This window comes from Musca domestica, unplaced genomic scaffold (genome assembly GCF_030504385.1).
Source record: "Musca domestica strain aabys unplaced genomic scaffold, Musca_domestica.polishedcontigs.V.1.1 18, whole genome shotgun sequence".
NCBI classification, from domain to species: domain Eukaryota; kingdom Metazoa; phylum Arthropoda; class Insecta; order Diptera; family Muscidae; genus Musca; species Musca domestica.
The window spans coordinates 14,343,413-14,370,126 of NW_026712238.1; the positions used below are offsets into that span (position 1 = coordinate 14,343,413).

The following is a 26,714-nucleotide window of genomic DNA, read 5'->3' on the forward strand; positions in this document are numbered from 1 at the left end:
CTTGTTTTAATGTTGTTTTCTTTTTCTTTATTATTTTTTTTATTTGTGCTCGTTTTTAAGAAGAACAAAACAAATTGTCAGACTTTGTTTCTTAAAAACTCTGTTTTTTAACGAAATAATTTATTTATTTTTTCAAATGTTTTTTTTTAATATTCAATATTTTTGATTTTAAATGACAATACTTTTTTCAAGTTTTATTTTTGTGTTCTTTTTGTATTAATCACAGTTTGTTTTTATTCTTGAATGTTGCTTTTCTTTTTTTTTTTTTTAAATGAAGCCTCAATTTTTTAAACTTCAATTTGCTTGTGATTTTTGGTTTATTGTTGTTATTTTTTATTGATTTTTTCTAATACTGTTTTTACTGCTTATTGAAAGTTTTGAATTACAAACGAGTTTCTAGTCTACTATCGTTAACTAATGTTTTTTTCTGTGAAGAGAGTTGTAGAACTGTTCTACTTGCTTTGTAGGTAACAATTTCCATTTCTACACTTGGCTTCAACATCATACTCATTGTAGTAACATAAAACGACATTCTCACCATTTTCACTGCTATAATTTTTCACAAAAATGTCATCCTAAAAAATTCGTTCATTCGTGATGAGTTGCATCTTTTGAAAATATCTTTTAACCTTCAAAATTTCCTACTTTAGTGCATTTTGATCAAAAATACGACTTCGCCGTTCCGTATATAGGTGGTTTAAAATTAATCCTTTTGTGGGAAAAGGAATTCTATCCACCACATGATAGTTTGGGTAGCTCCCTAAGGTAAATTCGATACAAACTCTAAAGGCACTGCTGAGAAGTTCTCAGTCTGCGTTCCCACAAGTCTGAATACATCTATATTATTAGGTTAGGTTAGGTTAAAGGATGCGCGGCTGTATAAACGGAGCTCGGAGACCTATTGGTACATTGTAGAATAGAGAGAAGAGAAGGAAATGAACAACGGATAGTGAAGAAGCGAGAATCTGAATAAAGAGCAGAGAAGTTAGTAGGTTTGCATCAGCGTACCGTCCTTAGTCTTCTGGCTAACTGAAGAATGACGGCTGGCTCGATCTTGGAGAGGTAGGAAAAGTCTGGTAGTATTTGCTTACCCAGTAGCCTCTTTCTCACTCCTATAAGAGCTGGGCAGTGGCAGAGTAAGTGCTCCACCGTCTCAGTTTCTTCCTCGTCCTTGATCTCTTTTCGGAGTTCACCGGCCAAATCTTTTTGGAGGGACCAGGGACCCAAAGAGTTTGACAGACGATTTAACCTTTTCCAGAGCATTCCTGCATTCCAGAACTGCCATATATTTGATTGTAAATGAATTTAGACAGTTCATTAATTCTATTTGCCAGCAGCTCTATGGCCTTCCTGACAGCAAAGATTTCTGCCTGAAAAAAGCTACAGTCGTTGTTTAGTTTGAAGGATGGTTGGATACTCGGACTTTCACAGTAGACTCCAGCTCCCGTTCCACTTATCTATATTATTTAGTGTTAGTATTCCCGGAACTAACTGTTAATAACTTCTTCCGATTAGTCGCTTCGGGAAAGTGTTTCGCGAGAGACTTAATCGTTGAATTTGAGATAAGTGGAGTGGAATCATCGTGCATGGTCATTCACTAGTCTTTCAAGGTAAATAGTGGGCGGATACAGATGTGAAGGTGTCTTGGAAAATTATTAAAAAATGATTAAGAAGTATCAGAATGGACGTTAATGAATCCTCTAGATTCTGGGGAATTAGCTTTCCAGTAATTAAGGATAGCTCGACGAACAGAGGTTACTAAATTGGCGGATGTTACTAAATAGACACGGATATAGGGAGTTTATCTGATTAAAGAGAAATGGCGGGTTGCCAAATCTTGTGAAACGTTGGTAATGTCTAGGAATTTGCGAAACTTTTCGCCCCAATCCCCCTTTACACTGTGAGATAAAAAAACTGCAAGAAAGTAAAAAGTCATAATTTTTAATTTTTTTAAATTTTATTTATTTTTATGGCCTTTTATTTTATTATTATGGCCTTCAAACGGCCAATGAAACCGTCACACGCTGCCCGAATGTTACTCTGCGGTATTTTGGGCCATTCCCGGCGAAGCGCTTGCTTGGGGTTATCGACACTTTGGTATTTTTTAGTGCCAACATTGCTTTCCAAACTACAAACTTAAGCGAGGAACCTCATTTTGTAACCATTCTTGGGTGGCGTTCGAATGTCGAAGTCTGCGGCCAAAATGTTTGCTTTAATTGGAATGTCGAAGATCTGCTGCCAAAATGTTTGCTTTAATACACCAGAATATTTTCGCGATAATATTCGAATTTATTCTGATGCCACGGTCGAGTAATACGAGCGGAGAGCGACCATAGGCTGGTATGGCGGCCCACACCATCACCATGGCAGGCGCTTGAGTTCTGGCGGCCAACCGAATGTGCACATTTTTAGCTGACCTCTTTGGCAAGTAAAACAATAATTTTATTTGTTTACAAACTGCTGGACAACGAATGTTTTCTCATCGGAGAAAACCAAATTCGGCAGTTCACCACTTTCGGGCAAGCGAAGCAACTCATTAGCTCTTTTTGGAATTTCAATGGCTTTACCAAGAGCTCATTTTTCAATATTTGCCGAATGGAATATTGCGATATGTTCAACTCACGGGCCATTTTTCGGGGCCATGTTGCTGTTTTCTTTCGTCCACTTCCTTGACGTCGGGCTACGCTACCAGTATCACGGTAACGAGCGATGGTACGAGACACAAAAGATTTATTCACATTAAAATGCAGGAGTGCTCTAACGATAGCCACTTGTGGTTTTCCAGCCAAATATAAAGAAATCACACTATCACGCTTGAATTCTATCATGAATATCTTTTTTTTCTGGAAAATAGGTAGTAGTCCCTAAACTCAATTAAAGTGGACCCTTCAATACCCGGTATGATTACACATAGCAACGTGTAAATTATTTAGGAAGATGAGTCTTTTGGAAAGATAGGCTTAATTAATTTTCAAAATTGAGATCTGGAGCTGATCCTTTATTGTGAGGCATCCTGTTGTGACATTGTAGATTCCTTCCCTTTTTTCTTATTTTATTTGATCCAAAATTGGTACAGGTCGTGGTTGTATCGGATTTTACATTTTTTGTACGACTTTCATACCGAATTAGCCGTTTGTTGTGTTTCGAAAATAATCTTATCTTCTGGTTTTTTTAAAAAATGTTTAAGGTTTTTGAAAGATTTTCAAACCGAATTAGCAGTTTGTTTTGTTTTGAAAAGACCCCTTTCTTCTGGCAATATGAGTCCATTACTTTACGGCATTTTTCATCTTGATGCCACTGTGCATTTATCATTATAAATCATTCCAGCATTCTTTTCATTCTTTTACATGTTTTGCTTATTCTGTTTTTTTTATTAGTTGGTTTGTGTTTTAAATTTTCTTTTAATAATTTGCATGCCATTAACACAACCTTGCTTTTTGAAAAATCAATTTTTATTTATTAAAAAATATATATTCTAACAATTTCTTCTTAAAAAATATATAATTATTAATCACAATTAAATAAAATCAAAATTATTTTTTCCATATCAGCGGCTGAATAAACAAATACATTAATAATAATAAAAATACAAAAACTCAACTTTGCCCCCCAAAACTCATTCTTTCACAGTCTATCGAAACGTATATTCAGAAATCATTTGCGAATAAAATAAAAATGTCCTGCCTGAACGTTAAACGAAATACATAAGTTGCGCAAACAGTTTGTACACCCACTCTTGCTGTTGTTGTTGTTCTCGTTATTTTGATGTTCGTAATGAAAAAAGAGAAAATGAAAAAGAAAAACGCAATTTTTAATAATTTTTAGTTTTTTCTTTCTTTTCAAAATATTCCAAAAAAAAAAGAACTACAACATCCTCAGATATCCAATACCTTTGTTTTTTGGTTTTTGAACACCCAACCCCAAAAATACACACCCACACCACACCAACCACTCTCCTTTACTAGTTAACCGAAACCAAAGATCACAAAAACAAAATCTTAAGAAAAAATAATTGAGATTTTATATAACAACCCGGTATTACTTTTAAAACGTAGTATATTTTCCAGGTACCGACGTTAAGGTCTACACCGTTGGCCCGGACTATGCCCATGCTGAGGCACGGAAAAGTCCCGCATTGGATGGGAAAGTGGAACGTGACAGCGAAGGCAAAGAGATTCGTTATCCGGTAATACTTAATCATGCTGAGAAGCTTATATCACGTAAAGTTTGCTTGGCTTTCAAACAGACCGTTTGTGGATTTGATTTGCTAAGGTAATATAAAATTGAATTTGCCTGTAATTTTATTTTTTTTTTGTAATGAGTTGTTAACGAAGTTCGCTGAACACTCATGAACTTTACAATATATAATTTGTAGAAAGCGTCTATTCATAAAAGGCTTTTAATTTCATGGGCTTGGCCTTAACAAGATCATATAATCGTTATAAATATAAAAATAATAATCTTAACTTTGCTTAATCATGTCTATTTCCAATTTCGTCCAAATTATGTTTTTCTGTTAAAAAAGAGCTAATTTTTTGCTGCGATTGAAGGCTTACAATTTCACGAGATTGGGCTTTATTATATAAACACAAAAACAATCGTAACTAATATCAAAATATTTATTCTAGCTTAGCTTTAACATTTAAATTGTGCTAATGTGCTTAGAATTGGCGGGGGCTAGATGTTCTTCTAGCTAAATAAGGCCCGTAAAGATCAACAATTTTTATGTTAGACCACTTGTCAATATTCTATCTACAAAAGTCCTACAAAAAGTCTTTCATATATCTTCACATCTTCGTCAATTTGTGTCCAAAACGGATTGAGAGTGCTGCACCATCCTGAACTTAATTGCGTCAAAACTACCCTGGTTTGTCTAGGCCGCCAAAGTTCTTTAGCTGCAATGAATGAGAGGTGGACTCTGAAAACGGCCTTCATTCCTTCCATTCGTTGATGGTATCTGTGACTTCATCAGTATGAATTCTAGTTAGACCTGTCTGGTAGGCTTTTTGATCTAGAGGCTCTCTCTTATAGCGTTGAACCTCCCTCTCTAGACGCCTGGGTGGGGGAGTTTTATCCACCATATGATGGTTTGGATGCTGTTGTACGCCACCTCATGTCGCCTCCGGTTTTCAGGGCACTATCCTCTCGGATTGCTCGACAAATTGTCGGTTAAAGTATCCAGCACACCTCTTCAGATTAGTCACTGCGACATCGGTAAACGTGACTGATGTCCTATCATCCTTTTTCCCAGGAATTGAAAGTGACTTCACCGTTACCCACATTATTTATACCCTCCACCATATATTGTATGGAGGGTGTATTAAGTTCGTCATTCCGTTTGTAAATAATAATTTTAGACATAACAAAGTATATATATTCTTGATCAGACGATTTATCCTGTCCGTTCGTCCGTCTGTCCGTCTGATGTAACCACACTAGAGTCAAAACATATAAAGATAGGAAGCTAAAATTTTGTAGAGATCAGTCTTTTGTCGAATATGGGCTAATCGGTTCACGATATCGTATAGCCCCCATACAACAGTACCCCCGATATTCGGTACTTGATACTTTTAGCCACATTTTTCAATACAATTGTCTAAAAATCCATACTAGAAGTTCTTTCTAAGACATTTACTCCATGGAAGAGAGGTCCACGATATCGTATAGCCCACATACAACGGTACCCCCTCCCAAAATTCACCGAAGTTTTTTAAATTTTAGGATTTAGAATTCCTAATGGGTACTACAGCTTATGATAAAAAAAAATTGCGTATGCAGGCCCACGTCTTCGTATAGCCTTCATATAATGGTACCACCCTATGTTCGGTATTTTAACGATTTGTTTCCAATTTTCTATTTGAAGTTAATACATCTGGGCTAGCAAATGCCCAGCTGCCTCTGTTAGGAAATTTGGTCTAATTTCGGGTATTCGACTAACAGGTACATGCGAGCTGCTGCTGCTCTGATGATGCTTCGAAAAGTCCTTTCCGCACTCCGACGAAGAGGTGGACTCGCCGCCGGGGACTATGTTGTTGCAGCACGTCCTTTCACTGTAGTCTCGCAACCGACTGATACAAAACTATTTCTGAAGCGCATTTTCCACATCTGTGGTGGATGACGTTCTGAAAAACCGAGCAGAACCAAGGTCCGACGTTTTCTTCGAATCCGAAACGCACCAAATGTATCTAAAGCAGGTATTCCGGGATATGCTGGATATATATGTTCCCAAAGCAGAAGAATAAAAAAAACACGAACTTGTATGCCTGCAGAAGTCGGTGTCACCGCCGTCCCACTTAGAAACCAATGCCCTGCGTTGCAGTGACATGTTATCATTCCTACCACAAGTTTTAGGCCAGATTTCGTCATGGAGATTAGCGACATTATTCTACTTCGGGAAAGTTGTTTTTACCTTCCTGGAGTGTTGTTACGGAATATTTTGCGATGGTCAGGAACCCAATAAAGGATTTGCTTATGTCAAGTTAAAAGTAGTAGTAGATACCTTTTGTTGCATACATGTGAAAATATACGATTACATGCAACCCGGATACAACCCTGAATTTTTAAAAATGTAACAGAGTTGAAGATACGAAGCCAACCTGACAAGGCGTACTAGTTTAAGCTCGTATAATTGATTTTAATAAACGTTTGTGAATTCTTAATTTAATATAAAAACGGTCGTTGTATTTCATTTGAGTATACGGAAACCAACAGACTTCAATCGATCACTTGACATTTTTCTCAGAAGTGGGATACGACAAGTCTTATTGGAAGAAGCGTCTACCAACAAGAAATATGGAGAATTTGCACAAATGCACGGTTAAGCAGTTGCAAGCGAAATGCAGAGAAATTGGTGTTTCTCAAAGTGGTAACAAAAAGCAATTGATCGAACGACTTGAAGTCAACAACGAAAGCGAGCTGCACGGATTCGCATCTCCTCATGATATGCAGGAGCGAATTTCGCATTTGGAAGATATGGTAACTGAATTGCGTTCATCTATGGAGCAACGTGGACAATCAGAATTTGAGCCGAACAACGCATCATCCCCTTTGAACACGTTTTCGACACCGGATGGTAATATGTCCCTGCAAGGCACACGGCCTAGCTTGCCAAACGTGGCAAACGTTGTGACAATATTACCGGAATCACGTTCGATTCCATCGTATGTTCAAACGAATACTTCTTTTGGTGCATTTCAGACTACGTCAACAATTCCAACGGTCCACACGTGTGCTTCTGCTGGTTTACCAACGTTTACACCTTCATTGCACGGACATGCTCAACTTCCACGAAATACAACGCAAAATGTAGCGACGTCATGCTACAACGTACCAACACATATAACGACACATTCGAATTTTACAACAGCAACACCGACAGGAGTGTTCACGCAGCCGAACAATGGATATGTTCAATCAACGCAGCCCTACAACGCATATCTACAACCGCCGATATTTGCAACAAGTGTCTATTCAGCGCCGCCGCAGTCAGAAATAGTTATGCAGCCTTCACAACGTTATGTTCAGCACAACCCCTTTGGGAACGTTAAGGAAATAATTCAACTTTTGCCAGAGTTTAATCCGTCATCTGAAGAATCGATTAATCCTTCACAATTCGTGCGACGTGTGGAATTATTGAAGACAGCTTATAACTGGGACGACGCATCAGTTATATTTGCAGTGCAACAGAAAATGGCTGGCCCAGCCAAGTATTGGGTTGACTCACTGCAAGAGGTATTTCTGTCTTGGCCTCAGTTTGTTAACAAATTTCTTTTAGATTTCCCTCAAAATGTAAATGCAGCCGATGTACACATTAGAATGGCACAGACAAAACGGCAGTTCGACGAAACGCCGCAGGAATATTATTACAGAATGTATGCTATTGGAAAACGGGGCAATATAAATGAATCATCCATAGCACGGCATATAGTCAACGGAATTAATGATCAAGGATTGAAGCAGAAAATATCTAACGAGTATATTACCTGTAATCAACTTTTGAGTGACATCAACGCATACTGTAGTTATAACGAGGTAAGAAGAGTGCTGAACCCGATATCGAATAAGACGAAACGTAGCAATGAAAATAGAACTGCCCCAGAAAGGAAAAGCGATGAAAGAGTGAATAAATTCAAATGTTTTAATTGTGGTAATACTGGTCACAAAGCCGTAGACTGCCCAGATCCACAGAAGAAGAATAGATGTACGATATGCAAACGGACTTCACACGGTGCAAGTGAATGTCCAACAAAAACCCTGAACACAAATGTCAACAATATAAGGGACAGCGTAAAGTCCAACGAAATACTATGTAAACGTGTCAAAGTAAAGGACAAGGAGTTTGAGGCATTTATTGATTCGGGAAGTGATCGGAGTCTGATCAGACGAAGTTTTGCAATGATAATTGGCGAAACGGAAAATTGCAGTATGGTTTTAAATGGCTTTGCTGGTGGCAAATACGAGTGCACAAAGGTGGTTAAAGTGCCAATTGACATTGATGAGACGAGTTACGACGTGAACCTTTATGTTGTGGAAAATTCTATGATCCCGAATGATGTTCTTTTAGGTCGAGATGTTTTATGCCAAAAAGGTCGACGCACCATTATTGAAGGAGATGAGTGTTGGATGCAAAACGTAAATGCGATTAGTATCAACGAAGGCTTAACATCTGAAGAGCATAAGAAGTTGCAGTTGAACATTCAAGAAAACCGACAATGTTTTTCAGAAAAGTCAAGCGAATTGGGTAAGTGTAACTTAGTGAAGATGGAAATCGAAGTTACTACTCCAGAACCAATACGATGCAAGCCATATCGACTAGCATTTGCCAAACGTCCTATTGTGGCAAATATTGTGAAAGACTTACTGGATAACGAAATCATAAGGAAATCGAATTCTCCGTATGCATCGGGAATTGTTTTGGTCGAGAAGAGAAATGGTGAACACCGTTTATGTATAGATTATAGACAGTTGAATCGAATAACCGTACGTATAGCGCATCCTATGCCTGTACTGGATGAACAGATTGCACAACTCGCCGGAAATCGTTATTTCACCACACTCGACTTACGTATGGGTTACCACCAAATTGAAGTAGAGGAAGAATCGAAAAAGTTCACAGCTTTCGTGACTTCAGATGGTCATTATGAATTCAACCGGATGCCATTTGGTTTGGTAAACGCACCTGCAGTTTTTCAGGCAACGATGAACCGAGTTATAAGCTTTATGAAACCAGGAGAAGTTTTAGCGTATCTGGATGACGTCATAATTCCCAGTAAAACAGTCGATGAAGGTCTGGACCGAATAAAAAGATTTTTGGATATCCTTAAGAAATGTGGTCTCACGTTACGATTGGCGAAATGTTCGTTCCTAGCCGAAAAGATTTCTTATTTGGGACACATAGTTACACGTGACGGAATTTTACCTGGAGAAGAAAAAGTAAAAGCGATTAGAAATTTTAAGGTACCAACGAATGTAACAGAAGTACGACGATTCCTTGGCCTAACTAACTTCTTCCGAAAATTTGTAAAGGATTATGCAGCCATTACGAAACCTCTTGCGATGTTGACACGAAAGAGCGAAGAGAATAAATTTCGTTGGGACGTACACCATGAAAACGCATTCAGAAGTTTAATCCAAATTTTGTGTAGTGAACCAGTTTTAGCAATCTACGATATGAAAGCAGATCACGAGGTGCACACGGACGCTAGCAGTCTCGGATTAGCAGGAGTGTTATTACAGTCCGATGGTAATGGTAATTGGCAACCAGTGTTTTATTTTAGCCGCCACTGTTCTGAAACGGAATCGAAATATCACAGTTACGAGCTGGAAGTTTTAGCTGTGGTTGAAACGGTGCAGCGTTTCCGTATATATTTACTTGGAAAGCCATTCCGAATCGTCACTGATTGTGCCGCAATTACTAATGTGAAGACAACGAAGGAATTACAACCTCGAGTAGCACGATGGCTGATGAAATTACTTGAATTTGATTGTGAGTATGTACACCGACAAGGGTCACGTATGGCTCACGTTGATGCTCTCAGCCGTTCACCGGATCAGCCACAGACGGAGATTGAACCAGCAGGGTTCATAATGAATATTGATAGCGATGATTGGATTCTCACGATGCAGCTAAACGACGACCACATAAAGAATATTATGAGAGTACTGCGAAATGAATTGAAATCTGAGCAAGAGAAACAGATAAAATCTGAATACTTATTGGAAAAACATCGACTATACCGGAAAACGAAAAATGGACTACGATTGGTCATACCGAAGGCTATACGATGGCGCATAGCTAAATACTGTCATGATGATATTGGCCATTACGGGTTGGAGAAAAGCCTCTCACGAGTCGAACAAACGTTTTGGTTCCCCCGCATGAGGAAATATATGAAGGAGTACATTGCAGCGTGTGTAGAGTGTTGCTACAACAAGGCAAAAGGTGGTAAACACGAAGGAGCTCTACATTTTAGTAATGTCGAACCGCTACCATTTAGGCAAGTACATATTGATCACTTGGGACCGTTTATAAGAAGCAAGCATGGTCATACACATATAGTGGCAATCGCCGATTCCTTTACGAAATTTGTGGTTATTAAAGCTGTAAGGAATACGAAGACATTGCCCGTCATCAACGTTTTAAATGAGGTTAGTGGATACTTTGGTTTACCTCGAAGAATAATTTCGGACCGTGGGACAGCTTTTACGTCAAAAATGTTTGAGGAATATTGCGATCGAAACAATATTCAACACATTAAGAATGCCGTTCGTACACCAAGAGCCAATGGACAAGTTGAGAGGGTCAATCAACTTATCCTGTCTTATTTACGAACTACCACTGAAGAACCGAAGGATTGGGACTCGGCACTTCACGTTTTACAATGGTCAATCAATTCAACCAAAAATTCGACAACAGGTTACAGTCCGAATGAGTTGATTTTCGATTACAAGCCCACCGACTTAATACAAAACCGATTGTTAGCAGCTGTACAAGATGATGTACAAAACGAAGAAATTTCCATCAACGAAAAACGTATCATGGCCGCAGAAAACATCAAAAGCGAACGAGAACGATGGAAGAAAAGATTTGACAGCAAGCATTCGAATCCGAAATTGTATGTGGAAGGTGACTTGATCCTTATACAGAATGAACCACCAGCGACAGGTGAATCCCGGAAGTTAGAACCTAAATACAAAGGTCCATACATAATAGCACGAGTATTGGGCAACGACAGGTACCTGATAGAGGACATTCCTGGAATAAACATCACGAATAGGAAATTCTGTTCCGTATTCAGTTCCGACAAGTTGAAGAAATGGTGTGAATGTTCCCCCGAATTGGATGTTTCAAGCGAAGATGAAGCCGAGGACGACTTCAGGTCAGGAAAGGCCGAGTTGTCAAGTTAAAAGTAGTAGTAGATACCTTTTGTTGCATACATGTGAAAATATACGATTACATGCAACCCGGATACAACCCTGAATTTTTAAAAATGTAACAGAGTTGAAGATACGAAGCCAACCTGACAAGGCGTACTAGTTTAAGCTCGTATAATTGATTTTAATAAACGTTTGTGAATTCTTAATTTAATATAAAAACGGTCGTTGTATTTCATTTGAGTATACGGAAACCAACAGACTTCAATCGATCACTTGACACTTATGTTTTGAATTTAGTTTAACCCCCTATTATGGATACTCAGAAATTATTTTGTCTAGAAATTCGTATGAAAATGCCTTACAGCAATTTCCGACAATTTCGAGGACATTCGGGCTGAAAAGATTCCCTTAATCTTCTCTTCTCTCCTCTTTGCCCTGATTATCTTATAGTTAAAAATAAATATAAATAATATATTCAGAAAAATTAGCTGTACATTCTAGTTTTGCCGCATAACAAACTACCATTTAAATCCTGTCCCATTCTTGTTGCATAATTTCTCAAATCCCATCTAAAGTAATTAATTAGTGAAAAGTAGCATATAAGAATAATTTCATGCCACAAATATGGACAACTATATTTGTGGCATGAAATTATTCTTTCCAATCTGAAAAAGTTAAATAGTTAACCATCCGGATCATTTTAATTGCTTAGTGTACAAGTTTATTAAAGGATTGATTTTCTTGCTATTGTTTCCTTTTTCTTAAACTTTTCTGGTTTATAAAAATATTTACCTCTTCTTTTCTTTTGCACTTTTAGAGCGAATGGGAAGTCATTTGTGTGCGACGTAAACGGGTTTAGTTTTGTTAAAAATTCCAATAAATATTATGACGATTGTGCAAAAATATTGGGCAATATGATACTGAGAGAACTTACACCCACGCTGCACATTCCCTGGTCGGTACCATTTCAATTGGATGATCCACCAATTGTGCCAACAACATTTGGTAAAATGATGGAACTGCGCTGTGTTGTGGCCGTAATACGGCATGGTGATCGAACGCCTAAACAAAAAATGAAAGTTGAAGTTCGGCATCCAAAGTAAGTTATACAACTAATTAGTAAATTATAAATATGAGTGATATTTAAAATTAATTCCCTTTTTTCCAGATTCTTTGAAATTTTTGAAAAATATGATGGCTTTAAAAATGGCCATGTCAAATTGAAGCGGCCCAAACAATTGCAAGAGATCTTAGACATTGCCCGTTTTCTTTTGGCCGAAATTGAGACAAAAGATAATCCCGAAATTGAGGAGAAGAAAAGTAAATTGGAACAATTGAAAAGTGTGTTGGAAATGTAAGTTGAAAAATAATGTAATAATAGTTGTTTAAAATCTCCAATTTATATTTGTTTTTTCAGGTATGGCCACTTTTCTGGCATAAATCGCAAAGTACAAATGAAATATCAACCCAAAGGCCGGCCAAGAGGTTCCAGTTCTGATGACGGTAATAATGTTAAAAATTGTATGTATAATTTGGTTTTATTTATTCTTTTGATTGTTCACTATGTTCATTCTGAAACTATCTTACAATAGAACACAGGCACACACAAACAATGCACGTTTTCCTTTCCCAGTTGCACGTTGCACCTTAACTAACTTTTTGTATTTTACATCCGACATGACTTGATGTCTATTATAATGGTATTTCTAGAAGGTTGTTCTGTAGTCTTTTAACTATAAAGCGTAAAGTAGAGCGTTACTTTCAGAGGGCGTCTAAACTAGAACGACTCTCTGGAGGTATTCTGTATATATAAGATGTTTTGAACGTATTCGGCACATGTTAGATCTTCTGGAGATTTCTTATACATAGAATATCTATACATACCTCAAAGTATCCACTTAAATGGCCTTCTACAAGCCCTCATTGTGATGGAAGACCATTTGGAGCACCCGAACAGTACCCAAACTAGAAATATAAACTAGAACTTTGTATGCATTGAGTACATTCTGGATCACAGATGAAAAATATTTTCTTAAATTTTTGCAACGTAGACATCTTCTAATGCCTAATTCCATTTAGGTGTCCCCTAATCAAACTCTGAACTTCACAAAGAGATGCACCAGAACGTTGCTCAATACAGTCCTGTCTAGTGGCCCATACAGAAATGTTTGCGGGCATCCGTAACGTATTTATCAAAGCAAATTGGCGGGAAGGCAATTAACCCAACCGTCGCTTTAAAAGACAACTTAACCCTTCTGAAGTTCGAGTAGGCTAGGCTAAGAAGAATAACTTCTGGTTCTGTATCGGAGAACTAAGGCAGATCGTGGGTAATTTGTTATCCGATAAGCCTAAGCACACACAGATGAGAATTGGACAGTGGTAGAGCAACTTGTCGGCTGTTTCAGTCTTTACCTCGTCATCAGACCCTGCAGTAGACAGTATCGTCGTCGCTCCACTTGGAAGTCATAGCCTTATATTGCAGTGACCCGTAATGATTCTTACCACAACTGTTATATCAGCGACCTTGTTTTCTTCCGGTGGCCAAATTTTCTTCGAGACATTGCCTTCATTCTGCCAGTTTTGTTGGACTAGTGTTTCTCTATCATTTGGAAAAAAAATAATCGAAGCCGTTGGAGCCTGGTGTAATCTACATTCAATTCGATTGACTCGGATCCTCGTCTTGCAGATTCATCTGCTGCTTTATTGCCGCCGAATATGTTGCAATGGCCAGGAAACCAATAAAGCTTGATGGATGACTTCTTCTAGTGCATTCCTACACTTCAAAACAACCAAAGATATAATTGAATTTGAACCCAATATGAATTGAGGCGACTTTCCCATCCACGTCTCTGTTGTGCAACGAATTGTTCTGGTTTTTCCAGCCAGGATGATCTCCGAATATGGTATTCACTCTGCAATCCTATATAACTGTAGTGACCGAATCAGAGTGAATACCATTAGGTCCTGCTTGTTGTTGCTGTTAAACTTGAAAGAGTGTAGGCTATTGCAAAAGCATGCGTCCAGACATCCCTGCTCTGTATACGGATGTCTAATATCCCGGTTTTTTATAAATTCCATAACCCTGCAATCGCATCTTGACCAAATGGTTGGCTACGATACAGTTTCAGCTCCTAATGTCTCATAACACACATGGCTTCCTGTTTCTCTACAAATAGACGTAAAGGTTTTAAGTTATCTAGAGTGTCAAATGTTCGGCAAGCAGAAATTATTTTTCGAGATATCACAACGGCAGTTAGCTACACGGCTGAAAGTGAAATCAAATATCCCAATTGACGGAGATAAATTCAAAGAGGTGCATCCGCTGTTTTATCATCAGAACGTCGGGCACCCCAAGACCGATAAGGCAGTGGTTTTTAGAGCGATTATGATCTATGTCCCTTAGAGGTTCCATGAAGGCTCTCTGTATCCTCTTCTATTAAAAAGTAATCCCCATACTTATTACGACTACCTGAAAATATTTCATTCAGTTTTCTATAATAGTTAAAATTAGGCTTTAGGGCACCTCTAAACAGTTATCACCTTTTATATCCTGAATCGTCCATACAATTTTAATTATTTTCTTGATCAGAAACTAAAACAAGATACACAATATTGGTACGCTGAAAATACTTCATTATGTTCAAAATTTTATAAATTTTTAATATTAATTACAATATTTAAAAAGCAAAGAAAAATCTCATTTCGTCTTGAAGGAATTTCCATATTTTTGTATCGGTCAAATGTTTTATACCAACCACCAAAATACCAGTGACATTCATGAACAAAACCTCACCAATTAAAAAAAAAACATTTTGGGGCAAGCTTTGGTATCAGTCCGACGATATTTAAAATCGTCATGTAATTGTATCATGATTTAATGTTATAATAATATAGATGAAGAAATATTTTCAGTATACCAACTAAATACACATATTTCCTAAATATCTCTAAATAACTCTTATTTCCAAGAAACAAATCTAACATATCCGATTTTTCTCTTACCATATAAAGTAGACGCACCATCAGAGCCATCCTTGGTTTTGATATTGAAATGGGGTGGTGAATTGACTCCAGCTGGTCGCATACAAGCCGAGGAGTTGGGACGTATTTTCAGATGTATGTACCCAGGTGGACAAGGTCGCCAAGATTATTCGGGAACTCAAGGCTTGGGTTTGCTAAGGTAATTCATTAATTTATACATAACAGGAATATTACAATTTTTACATCGTCAATTTATTTAGATTGCATTCAACATTTCGTCATGATTTAAAAATCTATGCTTCCGATGAGGGTCGAGTTCAAATGACAGCGGCAGCCTTTGCCAAAGGTCTTTTGGCATTGGAAGGTGAACTTACTCCAATTTTAGTACAAATGGTTAAGAGTGCTAATACTAATGGTCTATTGGATAATGATTGTGATTCAAGCAAATATCAAAATATGTAAGCGTACAATTATGATTTCCCCTAAATTTGTTTTAATTATTAATTAAACTTTTCTTAAAGGGCCAAAAATCGTTTGCACGAACTCATGCAAGTTGATCGCGAATTCACAGCTGAAGATCGGGCCGCCATTAATCCCAACAATAGCATCTCCATTAATCAAGCCCTGGACTTTGTTAAGAATCCCGTAGAATGTTGTAATCATGTACACAGCTTGATAAAAGAACTTTTGATCATAATCAGCGTTAAAAAAGATGATCCCAAGACCAAAGATGCCATATTGTATCATGGTGAAACATGGGATCTAATGCGTTGTCGTTGGGAGAAAATCGAAAAAGATTTTAGTACCAAATCGAAACTTTATGATATCTCTAAAATTCCTGATATTTATGATTGTATCAAATATGATTTGCAACACAATCAACATACCTTGCAATATGATCAGGCTGAGGAATTGTATATTTATGCCAAATATCTAGCCGATATTGTTATACCGCAGGAATATGGTTTGACAATGCAAGAAAAACTAACCATAGGTCAGGGTATTTGTACACCCCTGTTGAAAAAAATCAAATCCGATTTGCAGCGTAATATTGAAGAAGTCGAGGATGAATCGGTGAATCGTTTAAATCCTCAATATAGTCATGGTGTTGCCAGCCCGGGTAGGCATGTACGCACTCGTTTGTATTTCACCAGTGAAAGTCATGTCCATTCATTGTTGACGGTATTACGTTATGGGGGATTATTGAATGTTCTAACCGATGAACAATGGCGTCGTGCCATGGATTATATTTCCATGGTCTCCGAATTGAATTATATGTCACAAATTGTCATAATGCTATATGAGGATCCCACAAAAGATCCTACATCAGAAGAGCGATTCCATGTTGAGTTACACTTTAGTCCGGGTGTAAATTGTTGTGTGCAAAAGAATTTACCACCTGGACCAGGATTTCGACCACATTCACGCAATGATTCGGGCACATTGAAAACATCGGTAAGTTGCGGAATTTTAAATAAGATTGGGGTTTTTATTTTGGTTTTCTTTTTAATACAGACTCATGAAGAATGCTCAAACAATCCCTCGCGCATAGATGAGGAAAATGATACGGATGAAAGTCCAGTCAAAACTCATTTGGTAAGTATATTTTAGTCTTATAGTGGGTTATTGTTTTTAAGAATAATTTTTAGGGACTTATATGTGTAGATTTTCAGAATTGAATACGAACCCTTTTGAATTTTACAATAATCGATCTGAATATAAAAATAGCTCCAATATATATCATCGTATTTCGGTATTTTGATGATTTTAGCGACATTATTTGCCGGAATTGTTTCAAATTTAGTATGCGGAATGTATACTACAGCCTAAGACAGAAAATTGTCGGTGCAGCTCCACGTCTTCGTATAGCCTACATATCGGTATATTCCGATATTCGGTATTCTGATGATTTTAGCGACATTATTCAGCGGAAATGTTTAAAATTTGGTATTTGATGTTCGTAGTGGTCCACGTTTTTGTATAGCCCCATATAACGGTACCTCCCGATATTCAGTATTTTGATGATTTTAGCTACATTATTCACCAATATTTGATTTCAAGTTTCGCATTTGAATATTGTAATGGCTTATGATAAAAGTTCCCTATGCAGGTTCACGTCGTTGTAAAGACCCAAATATAACGGCTACATTCGGTATTTTTAAGTTTTTAACAGGTTTTTTAACGGTATTTAATTTTTTTTTTGGAAAATTCGATTCAAATGGTGGAGGGTATTAAAGTTCGGCTCAGCCGAACATACATTTTTTTTACTTGCCAAACTTTTATATTAAATTTTCTCGAATTTGTTTATTCCTTTTATTTCCATAGATTTCTCCCGATGGTTTTGATTGTGAAATACGACATTCCAAGTCGAAACCCATACCGATTGGGTCTCATCACACTGTGGCTGGACATGAGGCTATGGATTTGGCAAAGCGTTTGAATAAGGAATTGGCTTCACAGCAGCAACAGCAAACCAAACAAACGGGTTCATTGGAAGCCAATCGGCCCATTAGCCCTGATGGTGAACCACGTTCTCGTAGTTTTGAGCAAAGATCACAAAAATCAAAAGGTATGTTCTTTGAATTAGCTGTTGTTTTTGGTTATGTTTCGTTTTTGATAATTATTATTTGCCCTTTCTTGCATAGACGTTATGCTTTCGTTAGTTACATTTTATTTTTTTAATAATTTAGATTTTCTTTCTTTAACAACAAATCCCTAACTTTATTGTCTAATAAACATGCGGGAGAAAGTTGTAATTAAAAAAATGCATGACAATATGGGGTGTTTTGGAAAATTAATAGCCAACAGCAGGTTTTTTTTATTAAATTTTTAGAAAAAAAAACATAACTGTGGTTTAAGGCTTCAAAAGTCATAAATTCAAAAGAATAGTTTTTAAATTGTATAATATTAGAATGTAAAATATCGGAGTTAAAAATGATACACATTTCAAAAAACAAAGTTCAGGTTTTAATTGTGAAGAAGTATATTTATGCGAATATGAATAAAAAAACTACGGACCTGTTTCTTTATGAAGATAGGAATGTAAATAGGGGTAAAAATTATCATTTCTCATAAGTTTTTAAAATTTTGGATTTAAATCAAATTCTTAAAACCAATTTAAACTGGACTGTATAATAAAAATGACCCATTTACATTGTGCTGTTGGCAATAATAGAAGCGAGACGAAAGAAGGATTTACAAATTTGTTGTTAACCCAAATTGTTATTTGCAAAAAAGAATTTGTCCATGTAAATATGTCTTTGTGAATCCCTACTTTCATAAATAACAAGGGTACTAAACTTTTATTTAACCCAAGGGGAATTCTTTTGATTTAGTTTTTTTTTTTTTAGATTATAACTTTAATATTAATTTTTTCTAATACAAATTTTCTTTTTATTTAATTTCATTTGATTTATGTATATACAAAATACGACCTCTCTTGTGTTTTGTAACATAAACGAATCTCTACAAATCCAATCCAACAAACAAACAAAAAAATCGAATTTTTTGTGAACTTTCAAAATGAGTTTATATAAGCATCTGGTCGGGAAATTCCGTGTATTTGGCTGAAATATATTATATTAAATTGTGATGTTAAATTAACTACTGACAATACAGTTCCTCTGAATTTTCGGCCTATTCAATCCTTATAAAAGTTTAGCGTAAACTTTTATTTGAGATAAATGCATTGTGTATTGCCAGTAGTTAAATTAACATATTTACTCTTGCTGTGTATCTTTCAAATTCAAACGACAAATTTTTGGGAGCAATAATTTTGGATTTTTTTATTCAGTATAATTTTTAGAAAAAATTAATGTTTTTTCTTTGGAAAAGTAAAAACTAGTTGAAATGTGTTTTTATAACACAAACATATCATCTATTAATATGAATTCTAAAACGTATATAATCCCACAGTAAAAATTGTTCAGGAGAGCTACTACTTGTGTCTGTCTCTTCTATATCTTGATATTTTTGGAACTTTTTAATCGTCAATATAAAATGTTACATATTAATTACATTGAATTAATTTGAATTAATATTATAATATATTGAGACTGTGAGATTGTAGAAAGAGAGGGGAGAGAAAACGAAGCAGAAAGAGAAAATATTTAGCGGTAACGGCTAAGGTTCAGAAAACGAAGGTTTACCTTGTCTACTCCATAACACTTATAGACAAGGTAGCAAGATTTGCAGGTTCAGTGTCCGAGATTTGTTAATGTCCACGCGAAGAACGAAAACAACAGCAGGGACTCAACTCTTCCGCATCCTCACATTGTTTATAAGTCGATATCATCGTCCCCCAGTGCGTAACAATTTATATATTACCACAATTGCCATTTTTACCTACGATATACAGTGAAAGTGTTGGGATCTTGTTTATCAAGTTGAGAAGACCGGCTACTTCGGCATTAAAACCTCCCATCATGCCGAATCTTCGCAACTTCATTCCTAATGGAATGTGTCAATGTAGTAGTAGAGGACCTGATTATCAAATTAACCCTAGGTGTAGTTTGCAGATGGGATATATCGGTCCACTCCTTCTAGTACCTTCCCCACAAAAGATCAAAATTTTGAGTAGCCATGAAGGTCCTATAATGCGAAAATAACGTCCGAATTTATCCAGACTTTTTTAAAGATGATAGAGATCGCACGTTTTCTTCTGGTACCTCCCACACACAGGGTTCAATATATTGAAAAACAAAACGCTTAAAAAAAGAGAAATAAGCATCCAAATCGCTTTAAATTTCACACTGTCATAACTTGCGAAACAAGTCGAATTTATGATTTCGCAAAAAATTGGATATAAAAGTTCGATTTCCTTCAAATTTTGCACATACCAATATTTTTATTTTCCAAATCTGAACCATTGTAATATTTATATCAGTCTTAGTTCAGATACGAATTGGTCAATATTGGCCAACTGCTTCGGAACCTCTCCCATAAAGAGTCAACAGTTTGAATAATTATAACTCAAGGCTGGGTGTATACATTTTCGTACATTTCGCTCTTAGAATAACACTTTGGTCCATTGTGTTTATCCTAGAAAAAATATAATTGTTGCCGATAGAATAGATAAAAAAAGAAGTGTTTATAGAGAGAATTATATTTAGTAGGAAGGTCTGCTTAGCCAGGAATTCCTTGTAGCAAATTTGTAGATGATGATGGGATCTATGTACTCTTCGAGTACTCTAACTCACGAGTAAAATCGAGTAAGACGGAGCTCGGAATAAAAATTATATCTCCTTGAAACATGTTCTATTAAAATAAATCATTCTAGCATCTAAAGGGTCCGCCAAATACTTATTTTTATGAAAATTAAAAAAGTTACCAATATCCTCCTCCATACCGGTTCAACGCAAGGGTAAAACAAATTATTTTTTTAAATCAGAGATGGGCAAAGTATTACCATTCATGAAATAAGCACTAGTTGAAAAAATTATGATTTTTTTTCTACTTTTTAGGTTTTTGCTCGTTTACCCTCCCATATTTTGTGGGGAAATTGATTTTTTCACATTGTTTAAAGCAGATAAACTTTCTATTTAATTAATAAAATAAATACTGAATACAAAATCCAAAATTATTTGATATATTCTATGAATTAACAATAATAGGGACCCAAAAAATCACTTTTCAAAAACCGTGTTTCCAAAAGTGAAACAAATCACAAAACTTTTTGCATGCCTGTAAAAATGTTGTGTTAATACTTGTTGTTGATTTATATACTTCCTAAGTTCTGTAACATCACTTCTACTACTTCTTCTTCTAAAGCCATAACCTTACTAATAGAAAAATGTACATTTCACCAAAGAAATAACTAGCCAATTAAAAAAAAAGAAAAAATAAAATAATTGCTTGCTTTGTCTGCCTGCCTGTTGATTTCTACTTCATTCGTCCTTTTCTTCTTCTTCAATGTGTTGTGTGCGCTGTACAACAAAAAAATCTTAACACCATAATTTTGTCGCTCAACTAAACCATTCACGTTTCACATACTACCACCATATGGTTGGCACAATTCTATTGTAAAGGTATGCCTCAGAAGATGGAACACGGATTCAGTTTCGATTTTATTGGGTACAAAACAAAAAATTCGTTATAATTCGAATTTCGAATATTACCAATTATAGTATCTATTCCAAATTCAGCTGTGAAGAAAAAATTTTTTTGTCAGATTTAGAAATCTTAATAATATGTAAATAGTAAACCAATGCCAGATTTTTTATGACTCCATCTTCCCAGCTCAGTATGTACTTTGAAATAACCAACATTTGTTTCTTTAAGGACAATATTTTCAAACTTCTGTAATTCCATACCCCAAAAAATTTATTTTATGGATGAGCAGAATAGGGAAGCTACGTAATTTCTGCTCTTTACCAAAAAAAAACGGAATTTTCTTTTATGGAAAAAGTCTATAATTGGATTTCTCTTTTAAAACAAGAATAAAACTGAATCAATATAATTTTTCTGTAAAAAATTTTCAGATTAAAAAAAAATTCATTTTTCACCGCAGAAAAAAATGCATACATTTTGGCCTCTACCTTTACAATATTGTTTTGTTCCCTGAGCCACCACCAATCAGCCGGCTACTCACTCGTTCCAAAAATATGTTCGCCTAACCACGAAAAAAACGAAAATGTTATGCATTATTGTTGTGTCATACCTTTAAGTTTATGCCATATAAACATTTATTAAACGTAAATCTACAATTTTTTCGTTTATTTTCCAACAACAACACAACAACAACATTACATTTCAAAACATTCTGACCCAAAAATAAAATCAAACAACCTGCCTTCTCTCTGTGAATGCCTGCCCGCCCGCTGCCTTTTTTAATATTTGCTCCATTCCTTGCTCTGTATGTGTGCGTGTTATGGCTTAAAGCTGATTCGCCTTGCAACGACGCGCCCATTACACCCTCTTCACCCCCAACTCATGTCAAAGAATTCAAAGAGATTTTAACATCGCGTACCAATACTAACCTAAACCAATCTTGTTTTCAAATACGTGTAACCGATAATCTGACCTTCTTTAAAATCGATTCTTCCACCAATGAGTTGCCTTTGTCGGAAATAGATTTCTCCCTCACTCCTGGTACGCCTGAATCCCATAACATGTGTACAGCCCACAAATCGCCCTCGCCCAGTAGTCAAATGCAAAAGAAACAGGCCCAATTGTTAACCATGCGACGCATGGAAAGTGGTGATGAGGGAGATTTTATGCACAAGCTAAGAGAAATAAGACGTATGTCGCCATTGGCCACAAATGAGAGGCCTTTGACCTGTAACTGTTCAGGCCATTTGTCAGCCACTCAAGAGGAGCTGGTCCAACCCCATGCCCATTCGAAAAGTGAGACAAATCTTTGTGACATGGGTAACTATACAAAAATATCCAGTCCTCCTTTGGCCATAAGCAATGTCTCCTCATCGTACGACTGTCCCACATCCTTTGAAGAAGAAATACAAATCTCATCTTCGGCCCCAGCCTCTTTGCTAAGTGGTGAATTTCTTACGCCAGCAGCCAGAAAAAGGCACATGGATAGTTTGAAGGCCCCAGGCGGTTCGCCCACAAATTCACCCACCGCCTCCACCCTAGAATTGTGTGAGGCTTTGGATAATTCCAACAAAAATTCTTCAACACAACATAGCAACAACAACAGTAACAACAAGCATGCCCAAAGTCTACAACAAAATCCCCAAATTAAACGAAAAGTTTCCAATTTAGTTGCTTCACAATCGGCACCGGTTATAGCTGAGCTAAACTCCTCCAGCCCCTTTAAATTTCCCACAATTAGTAGTTTTAGGCAATTCGATCCGATTGCTGAAAATGCTCCGGCCTCTAATAATACTGCATCATACAATTTAACTAACCCATTTCAAGAATTGGACATGGATCTTCTACCCACCACCAACCAGCCCCCCAATTCCTCCTCTTCTAATCAACTAACAGATGACCTGACCCCAGCTCAGCGACCATATCATATGCATTATCATCACCATATACATCATCACCACCATCATCATCATTATCACATTCATCCACATGCGGGTCACTATCGTTTATATAGTTTGAGTTCAAGACCCTCCACCATCAACACCACCACCAGTACCACCAACACCACTAATCCAAGTAATTCTTCTTCTTCAAATCTACTACTTTCTGCTTCCCATGATAATGATAATGATCTAAATGAAACTAACAATGATGAATTTCCCATTTCCTCTGCTTCCTTTTTCCCCACAACAATAACCATAACAACGACCACAAACACGTTGCGTCCCACACCTCCTTGCATAACCATCAATGACGATCATACACCATACAACAACACCCATGCCCCATCGCCATATAAAAAACTTCAAAAAACCATTTCCCTTGACTATTCCTCCACTCCCCCCTCAAACATTTTTGATAATTACAATGACCATGAAAATAACGCCACCACCGACCCTATCATATCCTCCATTATCAACAATCCTCCTATTACTGATACCACTACAGATAATACTGTCACTTCGACATCGTCGTCGTCATCGGTATCGTCCAGACGACAAAGACACAGTATTGCCGGCCAGATGTCTTATATGAAAATGTTGGGATTCGGTGGTTTTAGTAAAAAGATGACCACAAGCGCCAACAGTCTATTCAGTACAGCGGTAATAAGTGGCAGTTCATCGGCCCCCAATTTGAGAGATATGATCCCGGTATCATCGTCGGGTAAGTACTTTATTTTGTTTGTTGTAATGTATTTTAAGTAAAGAGTTTCTTTGGATATTTAAGCTACTGATATGGAGAAGAGGGATAAAAAAGTTCTTGCTATAAGGAAAGTACTTAAGGGCCACTAAGGGGAAAGTAAGGAGAAAACAAATTAGCTCAGGCATTTCAGTGCTTCAATGGATGTCATGCAAAACTTGTTTATATATACGTTCAGGGTTTTGATTATGTCTCATATAATGGCAAAACCATATTTTTGATATTGAAAGACCTTTATAAAATTTTCCAGCCGATTTTCATCATGGCAAAGGGTGTGCAAATTTGTTCAAACTCAAATAACTGTTTCTAACCTTAGCCATGGGATTTCAAAATGCGCCTCATCGAAACAACAGTTTCAGACCCTTTGTACGCAATCAGTTTCAGGAAGTTTGGAGTCGATTTAGAGATGTCCGTTTGTCTGTCTGGCTAACTGGTACACATGATGACCATCGATGAGAGATTAGATCCAGTTTGGAAATTATGAACGAAAAACATTTACCTCATAGAAATAAACATCCAAATCATAATATTTGTATCGGTGCTAGGTCAGGTGCGAAAATAAACAATATTGGTCCACTTCTTCTAGTACCTCCCTCACATCTCAATGTATATATGTACATATGTTCGTGTTTCTGTGGGTTGGCAACCTGTCATTTGTCCTTGATCAGAGCATCTCCCCAAAATTGTCTCAAATAGCTGCCGTCCGATTTCATAACCTTTGGCCAGAATTCAGAAAGTTCACCAACCCTCGCTTCAGAACTGTCCACCTCTTCCGATGTTCGGATAACAGAAAGGGTTTTCCCAAGACATCATCAGAGCTGCAGCCAGTCGTTATACACCTGCTGCGAACACCCGAAATTAGACCAAATTTCCCAGCAAAGACAGCGGGAATTGACAGTGGAAGTCAACCGGTTGGTACAGGAGCATAAGAGGAGAAGGTGGCTAGATAAATTATGTGTAACGATTAAGTCATTCTCATCCACTCGGAAAAAGGATGATAGGACCGCAGTCACGTTTAAATAGGGCACAGTGACTGATATGAAGAAGCGCGCTGGCCACTTTAATCGACAATTCGTCGAGCACTCCGAGATTGATAGGGCTTTTCTTTTCGCCGCGAAGGTACCACCACACTTTACGATGGATGATGTTGCGAATGTCATCAAAAAGTGTTGGGAATTTCAATGGTTTCAATGTTGAAACAGCTGGATACGCCGAGTATCTCACTAAGACCTCATCATTCCCTAAGCCTGAAAAATTGATTGATCGACAATTCCTCGAGCACTCCGAGATTGATAGGGCTTTTCTTTCCGCCGAGAAGGTACCACCACACTTTACGATGGATGATTTTGCGAATGTCATCAAAAAGCGTTTAGTCTGGATGGAATTTTAATGGTTTCAATGTCGTAACAGCTGGATACGCCGAGTATCTCATTAAGCCTCAAGCTGTCTTTAGCCACCACATCGTTCCCAAAGCCTGAAAAATTGATAGGGTGGTCCCGTTACTGAAGTCAGGCACAGATGCCAACAAACTCGAGATATACAGTCCAAATTCGATTAAGTAGTCAGTAGCAAAGGCTTTACTCGTCCCCAGCATCAGAGGAAGCTATCCAGTTGCCAATTATCAACACGGATTCCTTCCAGAACAGCAGTGCACGCCATATGTGTAATGTTGAACAAATATCTAACCTATCGCCTACTTCTATGCGAGAAATACAAAATTATCCGCCACTAAGTCACATTCTTTTCCACATGGTCTGCGGAGATGAGAACACTGCTGAATGTGCAGGTCGAGGGGCACATTATTCCGACCACTAACTACCCCAAAATACTTGAGGTCACATGTTCAAGTCGTTCGCGCAAGCCACAGCTATCTGTGATCAATTTAAAAGTAGTAGCAAGATCCTTAAGGCACTAGTCGGGAGCACATTATAAGGGCCAGTGTGGTCTGCGAATACGAATGCAACCCAATGGAAAAATATTCGGACCTTCCAGGAGGCCGAACTTTGAACTATAACAAGGTGTTTTCTCGTGATACCAGTGAGAAGATTCTTCCTCTACGTCAGCATAACCATATGTTTGTATAGCAGTACTTTCTTGGGTGAAATTGTGGGAGTCATTCAAACCATCATATGGTAGGTAAAACTCTCCCACCCAGGCGTGTCCGGAACGATATACACCATCTGGAGAGGGATGTCCAACGCTATAAGAGTGCCTCTAGCTCAAGAAGCCTATCAAGCAGGTCTGAGTGGCTTTCGTACTAATACAGGCACAGATGTCATCAACAATTCCATTAAAAATGTGGTCCTTGGAGACCATCCCCAATCCATTGCGGTTGAAGAACGTCGGCTTTATAGACAAACCTAGGGTAGTTTTTGCAGCCGTCTCCATTAGTTACATTTTCAAACCTTGAGTTAAGATAAGCGTTTAATTGTAAGCAAGAGTTGGACATAATGTTCATTAGTGGGCGTAAAACAGAAATTAAATAAAACTTTCTCTATATCAGTAGCAGGGCTGCAGGGTCAAACTTCAAGAATGCAGCTGTATTTATATAAAAAAATTTTTTGTTATTCAAAAACAAATTTCTACTTTTTTTTTCCAAATATTTAACC

The 26,714-nt window shown here is 37.1% G+C and overlaps 1 protein-coding gene across 17 annotated transcripts in view; it reads left to right on the forward strand.

The window, feature by feature from the left end:
- The window catches only part of LOC131801872 (inositol hexakisphosphate and diphosphoinositol-pentakisphosphate kinase-like), a 50,628-nt gene that overhangs the window by 19,968 nt on the left and 3,946 nt on the right, over positions 1 to 26,714 (forward strand). For 5 of the 17 annotated variants that reach the window (XM_059120974.1, XM_059120979.1, XM_059120973.1 and 2 more), the window contains 10 exons: positions 4,056 to 4,272; positions 12,194 to 12,475; positions 12,545 to 12,730; positions 12,794 to 12,897; positions 15,388 to 15,556; positions 15,618 to 15,815; positions 15,879 to 16,812; positions 16,873 to 16,953; positions 17,683 to 17,926; positions 22,237 to 24,069. In XM_059120974.1, the coding sequence (XP_058976957.1) occupies positions 4,056 to 4,272; positions 12,194 to 12,475; positions 12,545 to 12,730; positions 12,794 to 12,897; positions 15,388 to 15,556; positions 15,618 to 15,815; positions 15,879 to 16,812; positions 16,873 to 16,953; positions 17,683 to 17,926; positions 22,237 to 24,069 (4,248 nt within the window). Of the gene's footprint in view, positions 1 to 4,055; positions 4,273 to 12,193; positions 12,476 to 12,544; positions 12,731 to 12,793; positions 12,898 to 15,387; positions 15,557 to 15,617; positions 15,816 to 15,878; positions 16,954 to 17,682; positions 17,927 to 22,236; positions 24,070 to 26,714 lie in introns of all 17 variants that reach the window. The other 12 variants (XM_059120975.1, XM_059120980.1, XM_059120969.1 and 9 more) reach the window with 8 other exon arrangements.